A 16,280-nucleotide genomic window follows, 5' to 3' on the forward strand; every position below is an offset into this window, starting at 1 on the left:
GGGATGAAACTGACACCAGCATGGGTGATGTGAAATCCTGCTGAATGAGACATCAAATAGACTTTTTTGTGTGAGGGAAAATCGTAGAATAAGAGAAGCCTGTTGTCCAACTTCCTGCTAACAGCCACACCAACTGTGAGATGGGACCAGGTTGTGCAGGGTTCGATCCTGTTATGTCTTGAAAACCTCCAAGGCTGGAGACACCACAGCCTCTCTCATCCCCGTTTCAGTGCATCTCTGTCCTTGGGGTGGGGGAAAATTTCTCCTTATATGCAGTCTGAACCTCTCTTGATTTTAAGCCTGTTGTCTCTTGCCCTCCAGCCATGCAGTGCTGTGAAGAGCCTGTCTCTGAGTTCTCTATAGCTCCCCCCACCGTGGGCATTGAGGCTGCTGTTTGGTGCCCCTGAGGCTGTCTCCTCTCCCTGGTTCCTCAGCCTCTCCTCACAGGGCTCCTGCTCCAGCCCCCAAACATCTCGGTGGCCCTTGTCTGAACTCCTGTTGACCATTGTCTTCCCTGTATTGGGTTGGGACCAAAAGTGGATGCAACATTCCACATGTGATCTAACGAGCATTGTTCGGAGGGGGGTAATTGCTTCTCTTCATCTACCAGCTGTCCTCCTGTTGATAAAAGTGTTTCTTTACACCTTCATTTTTGTTATGTTGATTCACCAATACATCAGTAGCGGATGATGGCTTTGGCTCTGTATGGTGGCAGTCTCTCTTGGGAAAAGTTAATGTTAGGAATGTAAAGCAAACAACTGTAGACATCTTCTAGGATCATCTACTTTGTAGGTTTACTAGTCCAGCTCAGCTGACAGTCTGGTGCTCCAGAAAATTGTCTTTTCAGTGTAGTCAGTGCTAGAAGTTTGAGAATTACTTTGCCATGTAAAATCTGTTTACTTTAGAACAAACTCCTTCACAGGTATGTGCTGGGGAATCTTGACAGCAGATGAAGCAAACAAACCAAGATTAACATTGGGTTTTTCTTCAGTTGCTTATTTATTCCTCTGTTAGTAATTTCTTTAATTCCTTTTTTAAGCGATATTATGCACCTTCCTTTTCTGTCGTAGTTGACACTAAAAGCACTGAAGATGATCCATATGCAGTTATTAATGAAAAATGGTTTTAGATTTCACTTAAGGGTAATGGGCAGTCATCATGACTGCCATTATAGATTTCTTAACATAAGTGTGTATTCAGAGAGCAGTGAAATAGGATTGCATTTTCTGTTGTTTTATTTATTGAGGCTGATAACTTGTTTACTAGGCTGAATATTTATCTTTGGCTCTGACTGATATGGAATAGCATCTGATTCCAGAAGTGGTCCCCGGATCATAAGAATTAGCCATAAGTTGTTAGCGTTTTCATTTTCAAAAAAATGTAGGATGGGCATGTAGTAATTGCTGATCTTAGTCTTAATTTTATTTTTCATTCCTGTTTTTTATTCCTTTTGTCTTTCTGCACCTCTCCTTCCCTCCAATCTTTTCCCATTATCCTCCGTACTGTTGTTTCAGTGCAGTGCTTTTTTTCAGAAATTGAGTATCAGCTTTTCCCGCTGAGACCACTAAGTGATGGTGACTTCATGTCTCTGGAAAAGAGTATGTTGTGTTTGATAAAGTCAAAATACTCAAACAAAAGTTGCTGCATGTTACTGAAATCTGTCTGCTGTTTTAAAGGATGATGCATGACCTAAAAACGTACTTTTTGCAGCCTTGCTAGTGTCAAAGCCAAGTGCGTGTGAAAGACTGGAATGTGTGTCTGGAGAGTGTAGGCCTAAACCTAGTCTGTTTTTCAAGTAGTTCTGCAGAGGTGAATTCATGCTCAGTGCTTGGAACTGTTGAGAGGATATGTTCCCTTCTGCAGACTATCAGATTGAATTCTTATTGCATTTTTTTTAACTGCTCCCCTACAGAGGCTGCAAGTCGTGCCATAGTCCAGTTTCTGGAGGTCAATCAAAGTGAAGAAGCAAGTAGAGGTTGGATGCTGCTCACCACAATCAATTTACTAGCTTCATCAGGACAGGTTAGTCTTAAACATCAAGGCTAAAAATGAATTGTGGGGTGGGAGAGACAAAAGCAATAAAATAATGAGCTGCATGAACACGCACTAAAAGATGTTGTAACTATATTCTGCTTTCTGTGTTAAGATCCTTTTTCTGTTATACTGCCTCAGAACTTCTGCTTTAGCTCTTTGTGGTTTCAGCTGCCTAAAAAGTAATCATTTTGGAACTTTAATTTATAATGTTCTTTTGAATTATGCACACAACTTGTATTGTTCCCCAAAGGCTTCTCTTGCATGCTGCTGCTTAGTGCCCCTTGAGATGCATGTCACATACAGCACCTAAATCACTTGGGCTCCCCATTCAAGGAGGGCAGCAGCAGTTGCAAAAAGCGCAGCCAGCAGCAGTGATGAGCCAGTGATATCGTGAATCTTTACTGCCTCTGCTTTTGGTGCTGCCCTCCATTAGAGAGCCAGTCTCTGGCAATGTATTGGACAGCTGCGTGGTTTGTTCTTTCTGCTCTAATCTGCCTTTATAATTCAGCACATCATCTTCAGTGCATCCGTGTTTAATATGTCACCAGCCTCCACCCCAATTTGTATTTTATTCCTACTGATGCTTTCATGTTTTCTACTACCTTGATCCTTATGCCTGCTTATACCTTCTTGCCAAGTGAGTGCTTAAATTGAATAGTCCTCCTCCCACTCCCATTTCTACTGCTACAAAGAATAGGTAGCTAACAAGGGCTTGGCTGAAGATCTTGTAATTAACTTGTAAGCTTCAGTTGGCAGAGACTGTCAGTTTTTGTTTCTGTCCTGTGTGGTGAGTGCTCTGAACTGTGGCTGTTAGGTGCTACTGTCATGTAAATAAATTATGATGCTATTTTTAAGGTTATTGTTTAGGTAGGCATTCAAGAATAGATGGTAAATCTGTACTGCCATGTAGACACCTCACCAAAGGTGTGAGAGAGAAAAAACAGCTTTTGAATCAACTGCATTACTGGAGCATGACTTTTTGAATGTAGTAATATGCTGAACTGTTTTCTTGCTCTGTTTTCTTTTTCCTCAGAAAACTGTGGACTGCATGACTACAATGTCAGTGCCTTCCACACTTGTTAAATGTCTATATCTGTTTTTTGACCTTCCACATGTGCCTGAGGTAGTTGGAGGAGCACAGAATGAACTACCTCTCGCAGAGCGCCGAGCGCTACTACAGAAAGTCTTTGTACAGGTAAGAAAGGTAAAATAGGTCATGGAATTTGCAAGAGGAATGGAAATGCTTCATGTGAGAAAAGTCCAGAAACTTTTCACTTGAACCAGGTTTTGCTCTTCCTTGATTCTTCACAAACTGATGGCTCAGAGTAAGATGGATTTTACTCAAGCACAGTTGAGGTTAAATTTCTACTCCCCCTGTGGTTTTTGTCCTCGGCAAATTCTCCTCCACAAAAATGCATGCAACTCTTCTGTGCAGCTGCTTAAAAGGAGCAACATGTTGACTGTTACTCTGTTTTGATCTAACTGGTCCTAGTCTTTGGTATCTTTGGCCATTACTGATTGAAATAGACATAGTAAAAACCATTAGTATTGATAATGATCTATTAATTAATTAAAAATATGCTATTTTCCCTTTAATTATGGAAATAAACCATGAATATGGAAACAAATAATTTAAATCTGGGAATAAACCATCTGAGCTTGCAGTGACTATTACAGTTATCCCCCAGATTTCCCAGGGAGTCCAGGGACTCCATCTGACCTGCTCCTGCTTTCTGAGGTTTCAATTGGGAATTTCTTTGCAAGATCTCCATACGTTCTCCTGATGAAACTTTTAGAAGGAGCTGACAGCTACTGTTAGAAAGGGGTTGATCATGCTACCGGTTTCCATGTGCAAATTGGACGTGTCTCTATGTAGGGTCATTGTAGCTACATAAGCAAAACGACAGAGGTCTATGGTTTTGCATAGTATATTTGTAAGTATATACAAACATAGTTATATTTGTAAGTATAACATCTGAGAAGCATTTTGGTACCTGCACTACAAAAGTAAAGATGAGAGCCTTATTCCCACAATTACTAGCCACAATGTTTGTCCAGTAGCAGTCACTATTTGAGAACATAGTGATTGGGCTTTTTTTTTTTTTTTTTTTTGTCTTAGTACTACAGGCTGTCTTTGGTTTTAGTACTACAGGCTGATTTCTGAGCAGAAATCACGGTGTGCTGTGAGCTATCTTTCAGAAAATGCTTTGCTGTGTTTCAGTCAGCAGAGTTAATAAATGATCAATGTTACCATATAGAGTCCCCTCCAATATACTACATCTCAACTCTTTTCTGTCCCTCTTCAAGGACTGTAAAGTGGTGCTCTCAAATGAGCTGGCTGGAATGGGTGAGGTTTCAGCTTCCAAACCTCCTCCGGATGTAGGCAGCCTTGCAAAGTCTTCCTACAATTTTCTGAGGGGAAACCTCAGCTTTTCCTGCACAAGACACAAAATGGACGTCAGATGTCCTCAAAACATGCAGAAAAGGGAGCGCAATATAGTAACTTTAGTTGCGTGCCTGCGTTTTGTCTTGTTTAAGGTAACCTGGAAATTCAGATCCAGGAGTCGGTCATCCAGGTAGGTCTACAGTGCTGCTGTATCCTTTCCTGCCATACTATTTTGGCTATTTTCATTTGGCCAAGATGGTATGGATGCTGCTCTGCCAACGACACATGGATAGCCGCCTTCTTGCATTAGGAAAGGATACAACAGTTTGCTTCGCAGAGCCCCTGCACCACTGCAAAATTTAGACCTGTAAATTACAGAACAAGGTGGATTCTCCCAGAATGGAATAACCTGGTATCCAGACAAGTATGTGGTGTCAGCCAAAGAGATTTAAACTCTGCTGCTAATCTTTTGCTAGTCATTTTAAACTGACTTGAAATAACCATGTGTTGAATAACTTTGTCTTCAATTCAAATTACAGAAACAACATGCAAAGGGGAAACGGTGCATTGCCTTTTTTTAATGTGTATGCTAAATGGAAGAATGTTTCACCTTTTACTAACTCTAGACAAAAATAGCAATGTTAATACTAGATATTTAATGACTTACTGTTTCAGATCCTAGTAAAATTGTGCAGTTTTGTGTCCCCGGCGGAAGAACTGGCTCAAAAGGATGATCTCCAGCTTCTATTCAGTGCAATAACCTCATGGTGCCCTCCCTATAATCTGCCTTGGAGGAAGAGTGCAGGGGAAGTACTAATGACCATATCGCGTCATGGCCTTAGTGTCAATGTAGTGAAATACATTCATGGTATGTGTCTTTATCCAATGTTATTTATTGGTTTTTTTCTGTTCTTCTGTCATAGTTTTCTTAGTTAGGAAATAGGCATGAAAATAATAGATCAAGGAAAGCTTACAGGCTTTTTTTTTTTGGTAGGCATTTACATATAGTTACAATTTCAGAGCACTTGTGTAGTGTGAGAGGTGTTTGTAGCTGAGCCTGCCTCATCCATATTTCAAGTTAACATTGGAAGATGAAGTGTCCTGTCGTGTTTTGGTGTAGAGTTTATGTTAACCAAAAGGAAAGGCTTTCAGCAACTTCAGTAACTGCCTGTATTGAAAAGTAGTCACTGGGAAGATGCATAGGTTTCTCGCTTTTGCTGCGAGCATTAATTCTTAACGAGAGTTAGTTGTTTTCTGTTCTGTGTTTGAGTTAGCAACAGCAGCTCCTTGCAGAGGCGCGAGGCAAGCTGTTTAGTTGTTTAGCTGTAAACAGGCAAGTGTCCTGTTTACAGCTGCTTGTTTGGGTACCACTCTAGCTGGCAATAAAAGTGTAGAGACATCTCAGGAAGCTGCAGGAAGAGGAAGCAGCTCCATGTGTTCTGCTGATGCAGTTTGAGCTATTAGAAGCCCATATAGTAAATACTGGTGCATTATGCAAACGAGGGAGAGCTCATTTGGGTATGCTGGCAGAAGGTTCTTTCTCCCAGACATCTTGCTTTTGTGGGAAGAGGTTGGGTCAGACCGTTATAACCACCACTGATTTGCAATGTACTGTCCACTACCCAGGGCATCAGGGGCTGGCATACACTGATAACAGCAAAACCTGGGTAATACAGGCGCTAGGAAATCCTCGAGGGAGCACGGTGTATGGGCACAGAAACACTTGAGTGTGAACCTCCAAGTGCTTATTGACGGCATGTTGGAACAGCCAGCTGGCTTCCTCCTCTGTGGTCCAACCCAGCTTCCCTGCGCGGTCCCCAACCCAAGGACGTTGTCCCTAGGGCCTGGCCCAGGGAAGCTCTCTTTTGCCTGGCTGAGACCCAAGCCTACGCCCAAAGGAGGTGGTCTCTCAGTACCGGTGCTCCTAGAAAGCTTACTAGGAAGCTTATGTGTAGCCTGTCCTAGAGCCTGTGTCACAACCTGGTGTGGAGCTTTTGGGACACAGCTGGAAAGAGCCTGGCAACTGGATGGGTTTGCAGCCCCTACGTTTTCCCTGTCGGCTAGCTGACTAGATTGCTGACTGTTGAGCCAGCCTGTGTTTCTTCTGCCAGACCCTTCTCTTCCTCACCTTGCCATAAAGCTTACAGATTGTGGATTTTGTGCATCCTGAAGGCCAAAATAAAATAATCTCGTGGGCTTAATCCAGTCTGCGAGCCACCAAATGACTGAAGCAGCCAGAATCATTCCATTTTATCTCCTGTCCTTTTTTTGAGACAAGTAGCATCCTGACTGTTTTAGGCATGGAAGCCGTGGCGTACAGGGGTATTTCTGTAGCTGGTTACAAATTTTGGTAGCTAATATTAAGAAGTACTTTATTCATCATGTATCTTTATAAGGGACTGGTCACGGTCCCCTTAGCAAGGGCATCTGCCAAGCTGGTTCATGACAAAGAATTTGCGAGAGCAAAGCAAGATGAAAACCAGTGTTGGAGAGGGTATTAGCTGGCTGGGAGCAGGTTTGCTATGAAATACTTGTGTTGCATTAATTTAAAACTGCATGGGTGTTTAGATATGTAGGATTTGAGGTAGGAAATTTGGTAGAATATGTTTCTAATATTCTATTTACGACTTTTAGACTGTAGGACCACATAGAAGCATTTGTAGTTTTTAAATTAGAGTGACTGTTGAAGTGAACTAACATCCTTATCATACATCTTAGCAGTGTACACCTACTGGAAAAAAAGAAACCCACAGTTTCCTCACACCCTGGAAAGCAAGTAGTTACAAGACTCCACAAAACCATTTTGACAGTTTATGAAATATGTCACCCTGCTCCCACATACTTCACAGAAAATTTCAGTCTGTGTTTTTTGTTGTGCTAGCAGTGTGTTTCCAATTCCAGTCAGAAGGATGTGAATATACAGTATCTCACCTGTAAGCACAGAATAGTCATCAGTTAAGTATTTTCAGATAGGACTTAAAAGGTGATAGGTATTTTGCCTGCATCTCTAACAGCCTTCTGGTGGGCTTTTGATGAGTGTAGAAGGTGTTTGTGTATATGTGAAAACATTATGAAGCGCAACAAAGAAAATAACCAAGTTTTGACTGTGTTGTTTGGCATATTGCAGCTACTACTATTATCACTTCTGTATTGGCTTGATCCACAGAGGAGTGAGGCTGGCATATCAAAAGGTATTCTAGGTTTTTAAAAAAGTAAAATAAAATCTTAAAAGGAAAACCAGTCAGCATTCCCTCTTGCTTGTTGATAAAAAAATAAACCTGACTTAAGAGATAACGACATCTGTCAAGAGGCTCATCTCATATTCAGAAAAAAAGTTAAGACATTTTATCATATGCAAAGGAGCATCCTTTCACTCTCTCATGCTTTGATTTGATCTCTGGGAAATTTCGTTATCAGTCTAGCTATAAAGATTTGCATTTATCTTGCGCGTGCTGCAAAGTTAAAATAGCAGATAATTGAAGGGAGCATCTTTAAAACAGGAGTGCAACCTAAAATCTGACTATAGATTCGGGAAAGCTTTTTGCAACTCACCAATGAACTGATGGAGTGTGAGAAGTATGCAGAATGAGACAAGCTGTCTCTCTTTGATCAAAATTTATTGGGCAAGCAAATATGCCAGCCAAAGAAATGCTAACCAGAGTAACAATAAGAAGACATGGTGTAAAGGGTTATGTGTAGGGTTTTACCTAACATCAGTAACAGTTTAAGCCAGTGCTTTGTATAACTTTGTGTTTTAAAAGAAAAAAAGATGTTTTAGAATTATATACAGTTGCCGTATTTGTCTTTTTATTCTGCTGAGTTATCTGGTCAAATGTTTTAGGTAAAAAAGAGTATTTGCCTACACAGTCTCCTCTGTACAAGAGTAAAGATTATAAAAGGGAGGAAGGGATTGGCAAAAAGAGGTTAGGGTTCAGATCCAAAGCCAGTTGAGAATGCTACTCAAGTGCTCTATGATATTAAATGTTATGTGATAAGAGATAGTTAAATAACAGTTACCTTATTGCCATGATTCTTGTACTAGTTATGCTTCTTGCTGTGATTGATGTCAGTAAAATCCTAAATTTTTAACTGCGATTCTTTTCAGAAAAGGAATGTTTGTCCACGTGTGTTCAGAACATGCAGCAGTCTGATGACCTTTCTCCCCTAGAAATAGTTGAGATGTTTGCTGGACTTTCTTGTTTTCTCAAAGACTCCAGTGATGTATCCCAAACCTTGTTGGATGATTTTAGGATATGGCAAGGATACAACTTCCTCTGTGACCTCCTCCTCAGGTATGCAAAAATGCTTGAAGGAATGCAGACAGATCACTGTGAGCTTTTTCTGAAAAGATTTCTTAATAAAGAATAGGTGAATAGGTTTGAACAAATAAGTGATTATAGGTTATTATGAAATGAAGATATTGGGACCAAGCCATGAAATTATGTGCTTCTCTCCATTTATGAAACTACATGATTTAACTTTTTTATTCATCAGTACTGGTTTATTACTAAACGCTTCTGTATGTGCTAAGACAGCAGATGCTTAAAAACAACTGGTACTAAAAATTTAGAAAGAATTCAGAAAATAAAATTTTGACTGCAACTAGTGTGTTTTGGGTTTGGTTGGGGTTTTTTTTTTGTTTTGTTTTAACATACTATCATAATTAAAAATTATATACGTAAACGTGGTGCTTGCTACTTAATATTGAAGACCTGCTACTTAGTATTGAAGAGACATTTTTGTACATAAGCTCTAATACCAGAGTGCTGGAGAGAACTCTCACATTATTAGGGAATCAGTGTATATGTGTGTGTTTTTAATTTGTATTTTTTATTAAAGGTACTGCTAACCTGCTAATGCATCACAAAATAGGATAATGAAAATGCATGCCCAAACAAAACTTGGATGTATGATCCATCTATGATTTTATTTCTTTCCATGAAAGAGACTTCATCCTTTTCTTTCTCAGTCAGCAAATTAATGTCTGCTGCATTATTTGTGTAAAGTCTATGGTCAGTCTGTGTTGCTTTGTTTGGATATGCAGTTCTGAAGAAGCATGCTTAGCTGTTGAAATGTATGTGTTTTACAAATCCAAGACAGAAACTGGGAAATTATGTCGATGAGTATACATCTTATGAAGTAAACTTGGGTCAAAGATGCTTAGAGACAGCGCTGTAATGGCCATTAATGAGAAGTGTTATCTCCCTCTTTCAAACTATTCATTTTGGGTGCTAGGATGCTAGGTTTTGGCACCCAAATGTTTGAACTAAATTTTCTACTACACAGTATGTTTTTTGTTTTTTTGTTTGTTTGTTTTAAATGGATACCAGACATAGACATGGCATTTGAAATTCTTAATCACAGTTAAAATTATTAATAAATTATCTTTGGTGCCACAAAAGCTCAAACACCTGTTAAGGAATTGTTATTGTTCTTGTAGTAGAACTGGTGGTTTTCAGTATGTTATATTTACCAATGCATTCATTCAAAGCAATGTAATTCAAACTCAGCTGTTTTTCAGAAACTATCAGCCAGAGTTTAGGTGGAATTTGAGGGCAACATGCTGTCATTAGCAATTTCATTTTCAGGTACAAAAGTGAACCTCTGTAGATCAAGTGTGTTAAACTCTCTCCTGATCTTGCTCATCCTTTAAATCAAAGAATGGGGGATCCCTGACAGAGGTATAGGAAGACTAGAGGTTTGCATGTCTGATTGAAGAAGGAGAGCACCTGGGTTCTTCAGTTGACATCAGTAAAGGTTAAAAGCATAGAAATGCATTATCCTCACTTCTTTCCCAGGGTGGCTCTACAAAACTTGCTAAGACTCTTGCAGAAATGCCTTGGATAGGATGAACAGTGCACACCGACATATGGTGTACTTGTTAGAGATTTGTGTATTGTAGAGGAGATGGAAGATGGTTCAAAACATGACTGCTGTTTTGATGGCCGTATCTCTTGCTGTTTCTTATAAGTTTTAGTTTATTTGATCTTCAAATCAAAACATAGTTTGTTTCAAAAAACGATCATCTTGGACAAGCCTATGTATTGGTCAGTGATGAACAACAGTAATGCATTCTCCCTGGACATGTTTTGGCTCAGACCTACTGACAGATACTTGTTCAGCTCTATGGCACTATTGTGAAGATGACTGTCACATGGGGGTATGAAATGTGGGCACTGGGCGTCAAGCTGCAAAGAAGAAAGGCTTTGGAGCAGGTAATGCAGAAGAACTTGTGAAGACGGTGACTTAATAAGGAATTGCAGGAGGTCTGTGAGGACCAAGGGGGAGAGAGTATGTAATTTCACCTCAATGATGTGAAAGGGCAGGGCATGTGTAGGATTAGTAGTGGCAGTAGGTGAGCTAATAAGTGCTTCTGTAATGGCTGTTTGAAGGAGGTTCAGCCACATGTCTGCTGAGAAGAAGGAGGAGGATGCAGAATGAGCTGCTTCTAAGGGCTCCCACAGTCACTTGTTAGCAAGAAGAAAAATATAGCTCACATTGCATGAGCAAATAGGAGATTGTGGTCCCCAGCTTTCTCCTGGGATCTATAGAGACTATAGAGTTAGTAAGTAACTAAACGTGGTTTAATTTTTGGTGAAATGGAAGGAAAATAAAGATTGTTCTAGGGTTTGGAGTCAGTTTTTAGGGTTTGGTCTGATGGTGTGTTGCTGGCAGGAAGCAATGGTTGGAATGGGATGTTAGCATTTCCATCTTCTTGCATTCAGAGGTAAGGGTCCATAGTTCTAATGAAGATGCTTCATTGTGTGCTTCTAAGTGTTAGACTTCTACCAAGATACCATTTTATTAGCATGAAATATTAACTCTCAAAGTGGCAGTTATAATCTAACAAATTAATTATGGATTTATTTAATGACAGACTGTCTAGCTATTTTCCTATCCAGTAGCTTCATGTTTGTAGGAGGATTTTAAAAGTAATTTTCATGTCTGTGCTGCTTTTTAGCAGACTATTGAGTTCAAGGAAGGATTTATGAGGTGAATTTCTATGGCAAATAAATGTATGCTTTCATAAATCCAGTAACGTTTGACTGACTTAATGGTATGAAATGTAAAATACTGGAGGAACAGGGCAGTAAAAGTGTGGTCTCTAAATTAATAGAGTAAAATGGAAGAGATATCTTATTAGTGATTTGAGTTGAAATAAACTAGTGCTGCTAACTTGATCTATTTTATTTTCTTTAGATTAGAACAGGCAAAAGAGGCTGAATCTAAGGATGCTTTGAAGGACTTAGTTAATTTGATAACTTCCTTAACAACATATGGTGTCAACGAATTAAAGCCAGCTGGTGTTACCACTGGAGTACCTTTCCTGCTACCTGGATTTGCAGTCCCACAGCCTGCAGGCAAAGGTGAGTCTGCTTTCTTTCTCCCTCTGTTTTTTTTGTTTTTTTAAATGTAAACAACAAAATACAGAGAAGCTACATACTACACAAACCGTTTGCAATTGAGTCTAGGGTCTTTTACTAAGATTGCATATCAAATACTTAGTTCTGTTGGTCTCAAAGGTTCTATTTTGGGGTTGGTACCCAAAGAAGAAAGTGCAGGGCTTTTGTCTTTGAGGTCTAAGGGTCAAACGTATCTCACTGCAAAGCTAACAGTTTCTACATGGACATTTAAGAGATTATCACAATGGAGAGATGCACTGATTTGATTTATGGTGTTTTAAGCTGCTCTTACTAAACTGATGTGAAGGGCTGATGTGCTGGTTTGATTTTTTTGTTTTGGTTTGGTTTTTGGCCAGATTTGCTTTCTGTTAGCTTTTGTCAGCTTAGGCAAGTATAATTTGTGAGCTGAAATATGTTGTTTCATCACCAGTGTTCACAGAGTGGTGAAATCTGAGGTGTGCTTGCAACCACAGTCAATTATGATATGGAGATAAAGTTGAGGAAGTCTGAGGGAGGGAAAGGGTTTTATAAAAATAAACTCATTTTTCATGTCCTGTATATAAACTTAAAACTCAGGTAAGTCTTGTATGTAACTAAGGAGTTTGGAATTTAACAGTGACCGTGGAGCTAGTTTGTTGCTTGGACTTTTTATGAGATTTAGTAATACCAGGGATACAAGAAAAATTTTTGTGATAGGGTTACATTTATAGACTTATAGGCTAATGGATTTACTTTCACTGTTTCTCTTGTATATCTAGGTTCCTTGGACAATGACTTCCTTTCTCCGGTATTGAGAGAGTTCATTGTTCATGGGAATTGCTTTCCCTTTGCACTAAATAGAGAAAGAAGGTGATAGTCACACTCAGAGCTTAATTTCTCCATGTTTTGATAATAACATACTAATTTTTGCTTAAGTTAATCAGCTTTTCTGATACAATAACATGAGAGAACCATGGCCTATTGCAATCTCCAAAGGAATTATTTAATTTTCTGGTACTTGTCACAACATCTCTCAGTTCCTTTTACCTGCTTTTCATTACGTTGGCAAGTTGTCTTTTTATGAAGACCATATTAGCTCATTTTCTTAATTGCTTTTATTTAAATCCTTTTAGTTCTTGAACTCTGAAGAGCTGATTAAGATTTGGTTTCTTCAGGGGTCCTTGTAATAATTAAAGATAATTTATTAATCTGCTTGATTGCCTGGAACAACTGTTGATACTAAATTAGAATATAAATAGTTGTATCTGTCACTATCTATGTTCCACATTTAATAAGCTCTAAAATCCCTTTTCAACATTTTTCATTGTAAAGAAAGCGTGTAAAAATGTCCTTTTAGAAACAAATGGGTGTGACTTATAATGTAACATTAATATTCTTCCAGTATGTGAAATTGTTCCATGTTAGTTTTCAAGAAGGTTTCCTGTTGCCTTCTGGAGAAATACTGGCAAGGAAGGTGGTCAGGCTAAACACGAATACAATTGAATTTACTTTTAAATTGGACAACTTAGTTTATAAACAATGAAGAGAGTAGCATTCCACAGATCATACGTAAAAAATCAGGATTCTTTGTTTATGAAAGGGTTTTAAAATCAGGTTAACGGTTTGCTTATAGCTTGTTTGAAAATAAGATTTTATTGTTAGAGCATCCTAAATGCTTTGTTTAGAATGTGTTTCAAGTTGTCATTCTTGATTGTTTATTTTTTTTAAATTATTTTTACCATTAGTTGTTTTCTGTATCGTGGGATTTGTCCACTCTGACTTGTACTGTTCTTACAGAAGCTAAAAAAGTTGGCTTTGCGTAATCTTTTTAGTAGAATGACAATAATATCTGCCCATAGAAAATTCTGGGGGCCACAGGGAGCACTCATAAATAATGCATTATTTGGCTAAATGAATGAGATTTTATTCAACTTGAAGGTACTTATAAGAAGAAATTTGACCAAGCTTTTAAAGATATGAGGTCTTTGTGTGCTAATATAGCTACCTTACGCTTTACAACTCTTTCCCTTTGTTTTAATTCCCTAATCGTTAACAGTTCCCAGGCCTGATTCCCAAAGCCAGCCCCGTGCCACCTTCTGATACCGGTATGGTTATTCACGCCAGTTAATCCAGACCTGAGCAAGAGCCCCCTCTCTGTGGAAGGAAGGCAACTGCTGGCCTTAAGCTGCCCTGTGGAGCTTCTCCATGCATAGCTCTCTTCTTCTCACAGACGATTGCCAAAGAGTGGAAGCAAGAGGATAATTTGGAGGCCATGCATGTTGTCTAGCTTTGAACCTGGCTGATGAAGATTTGTCATTGCTTATTGCTGTCTTGAGTGAGGGGATACAGATGGCTGTTATTCTAAACTTAGCCTGCCAAATACTTGTAGAGGACAGAGTTGCATTCTGCATTATGGAATACAGAACAAGTTACTGTTGCTGTAATGAGCTTTCTTATGGCCTGGGTAGGTGACAGGCAGGCTTTGTTTTGTCTCTAGAACTGTATCCCATTGCACGTTTTAACAATAGGTCAGCTTACTTGCCTGTTTTAAAGAAATGATCTTTCATTTACCTGCTTATGTAAACACTTTCAAAGGTGAAGATGCCATCTTAATGAACAGTAGATTGTAGGATTTGCAATGTAAGTGATCGTGCAGAGGCTTTTTTGAAGAGTCAGTTTTAATAAAAAATTTAATTTTACATGACATATACTATTATTTTATTCACACTTATTAAAATGCATGGATTGTTATTAATAACTGTACTCATTGTTTATGACAATTAAGAACTTTCTCTTTTCTTTTTCCTCCCGTCCCACTTTGTTTCCTGATTTAGGTCACAGTGTGAGGAATATTCAAGCATTTTCAGTCCTCCAGAATGCATTTTTGAGAGCAAAAACCAACTATCTAGCACAAATCATCCTTGATGCCATCATGAATATTTATATGGCAGACAATGCCAACTACTTCATTTTGGAATCACAGCACACATTGTCTCAGTTTGCAGAGAAAATTCCTAAACTTCCAGAAGTGCAGACCAAATACTTTGAGATGCTGGAATTTGTTGTCTTCAGCTTGAATTACATACCCTGTAAAGAACTGATCAGTGTGAGCATCCTTTTAAAATCCAGCACTTCTTTTCAGTGTAGCATCATTGCCATGAAGACACTCCTTAAGTTCACCCGTCATGACTACATTTTTAAAGATGTCTTCAGGGAAGTGGGACTTCTGGAGGTGATGGTAAATCTTCTTCATAAATACGCAGCCCTTCTGAAAGATCCCACTCAGGCACTGAATGATCAAGGTAGTGTGTGCTCTTCCATTTTACTAATACATGTGGTTTTTTGGCTGGGAATGGTGGAGGCTAGCACTTAAGAGGAGGTATGAGAGAGTCTGAACATGTATCTCAAGGGCTGAGTTCTGCTGGGGGCTGCTGTGCCATCTTAAAAGCTCATTGGAATTGCTTCCCTCTTAACGTCCTGCGAGAAGCTCGAGGCAAAGCTTGTTCATTAAAGCATACAGCATCATTCACTAAAGCTTAATGAACACTGCTGTATGAATGCAAAATAGCAGGAGTTCATATTTTCTTTTTTAAATGTTTTTTTTTTTTTTTTAAATGTATTGGTTTAATATTTGTTACTTAACATGAAAAGAGCCAAGTGAAGGAGCAATACATGGTATCTGTACTCTTCCTCACAAAAGGTACTTGGGCATTTCATTGTGTTTAGCCCCAGCTTTGAAAAATACTATAGAGCACATATTTGAGCTCTTAATAGGAGTATGTATTCAAGTTTGCAGACTTTTTAATAAGTTGGATCTACATTTTTCTAAGAGCATTTAAAAACCCCAAAATTTTAAAAACTATTTATCTTATATCCAGAATTGAACATCTCAGAGATAAGCTACATAGCTGCTAAGCTACATAGCTGCTTAGCCTGCAAAGCGTGCGCTGCCAAGTGCCATATGTGCCTACATACACACACACAGATTTTTTTTTTAAACATTCTTTGTTCAAACTGCAATTGAGTTAGTGTGCATCAGTGACACTTATTCTTTAATCATAATTGTTGGATGTTTCACTTGGGTTTATTGTCTGAAGCTTCATTAGTGGGCGGTAGCAGTTGATTAGAGGTAGAAATCTTTGTTGCCAGCAACTCCGTGTTCTTGTAAGTAAATGGACCAAGCTGTCATCTGATTAGGGTTCTGCCTGGGTGCACATGCCCTTGTGTTGTGGCTTGCTTATTAGAGTAATTTTTTTTTTTTTTTTTTTCTGGAGTGTTACTCTGTTTTTAAGATGCCACTTGCAGTGTTGGTTCGTCTGTTACACCTGTTGAATCATCAGCACATTTACTGTAATTATGTGAATATAGTTCTGTGCTTTTGTGTGGAATTTCTGAATACTGTACAAGAACAGATCCTGTTAGTCTTCCACTATGGTATGGTTTTGTGGCTTCAAGAAACAAAAGTTGGGGATGTGAAA

General features: G+C 38.9%; 1 protein-coding gene across 5 annotated transcripts in view; it reads left to right on the top strand.

The window, feature by feature from the left end:
* WDFY3 (WD repeat and FYVE domain containing 3) overlaps nt 1-16,280 on the top strand; it is a 182,604-nt gene that overhangs the window by 70,829 nt on the left and 95,495 nt on the right. For all 5 annotated transcript variants that reach the window (XM_072863213.1, XM_072863212.1, XM_072863214.1 and 2 more), the window contains 6 exons: nt 1,913-2,022; nt 3,068-3,229; nt 5,096-5,288; nt 8,526-8,712; nt 11,621-11,787; nt 14,637-15,104. In XM_072863213.1, the coding sequence (XP_072719314.1) occupies nt 1,913-2,022; nt 3,068-3,229; nt 5,096-5,288; nt 8,526-8,712; nt 11,621-11,787; nt 14,637-15,104 (1,287 nt within the window). The remainder of the gene's footprint in view (nt 1-1,912; nt 2,023-3,067; nt 3,230-5,095; nt 5,289-8,525; nt 8,713-11,620; nt 11,788-14,636; nt 15,105-16,280) is intronic.

Source organism: Ciconia boyciana, chromosome 5 (assembly GCF_034638445.1).
Source record: "Ciconia boyciana chromosome 5, ASM3463844v1, whole genome shotgun sequence".
NCBI lineage: Eukaryota > Metazoa > Chordata > Aves > Ciconiiformes > Ciconiidae > Ciconia > Ciconia boyciana.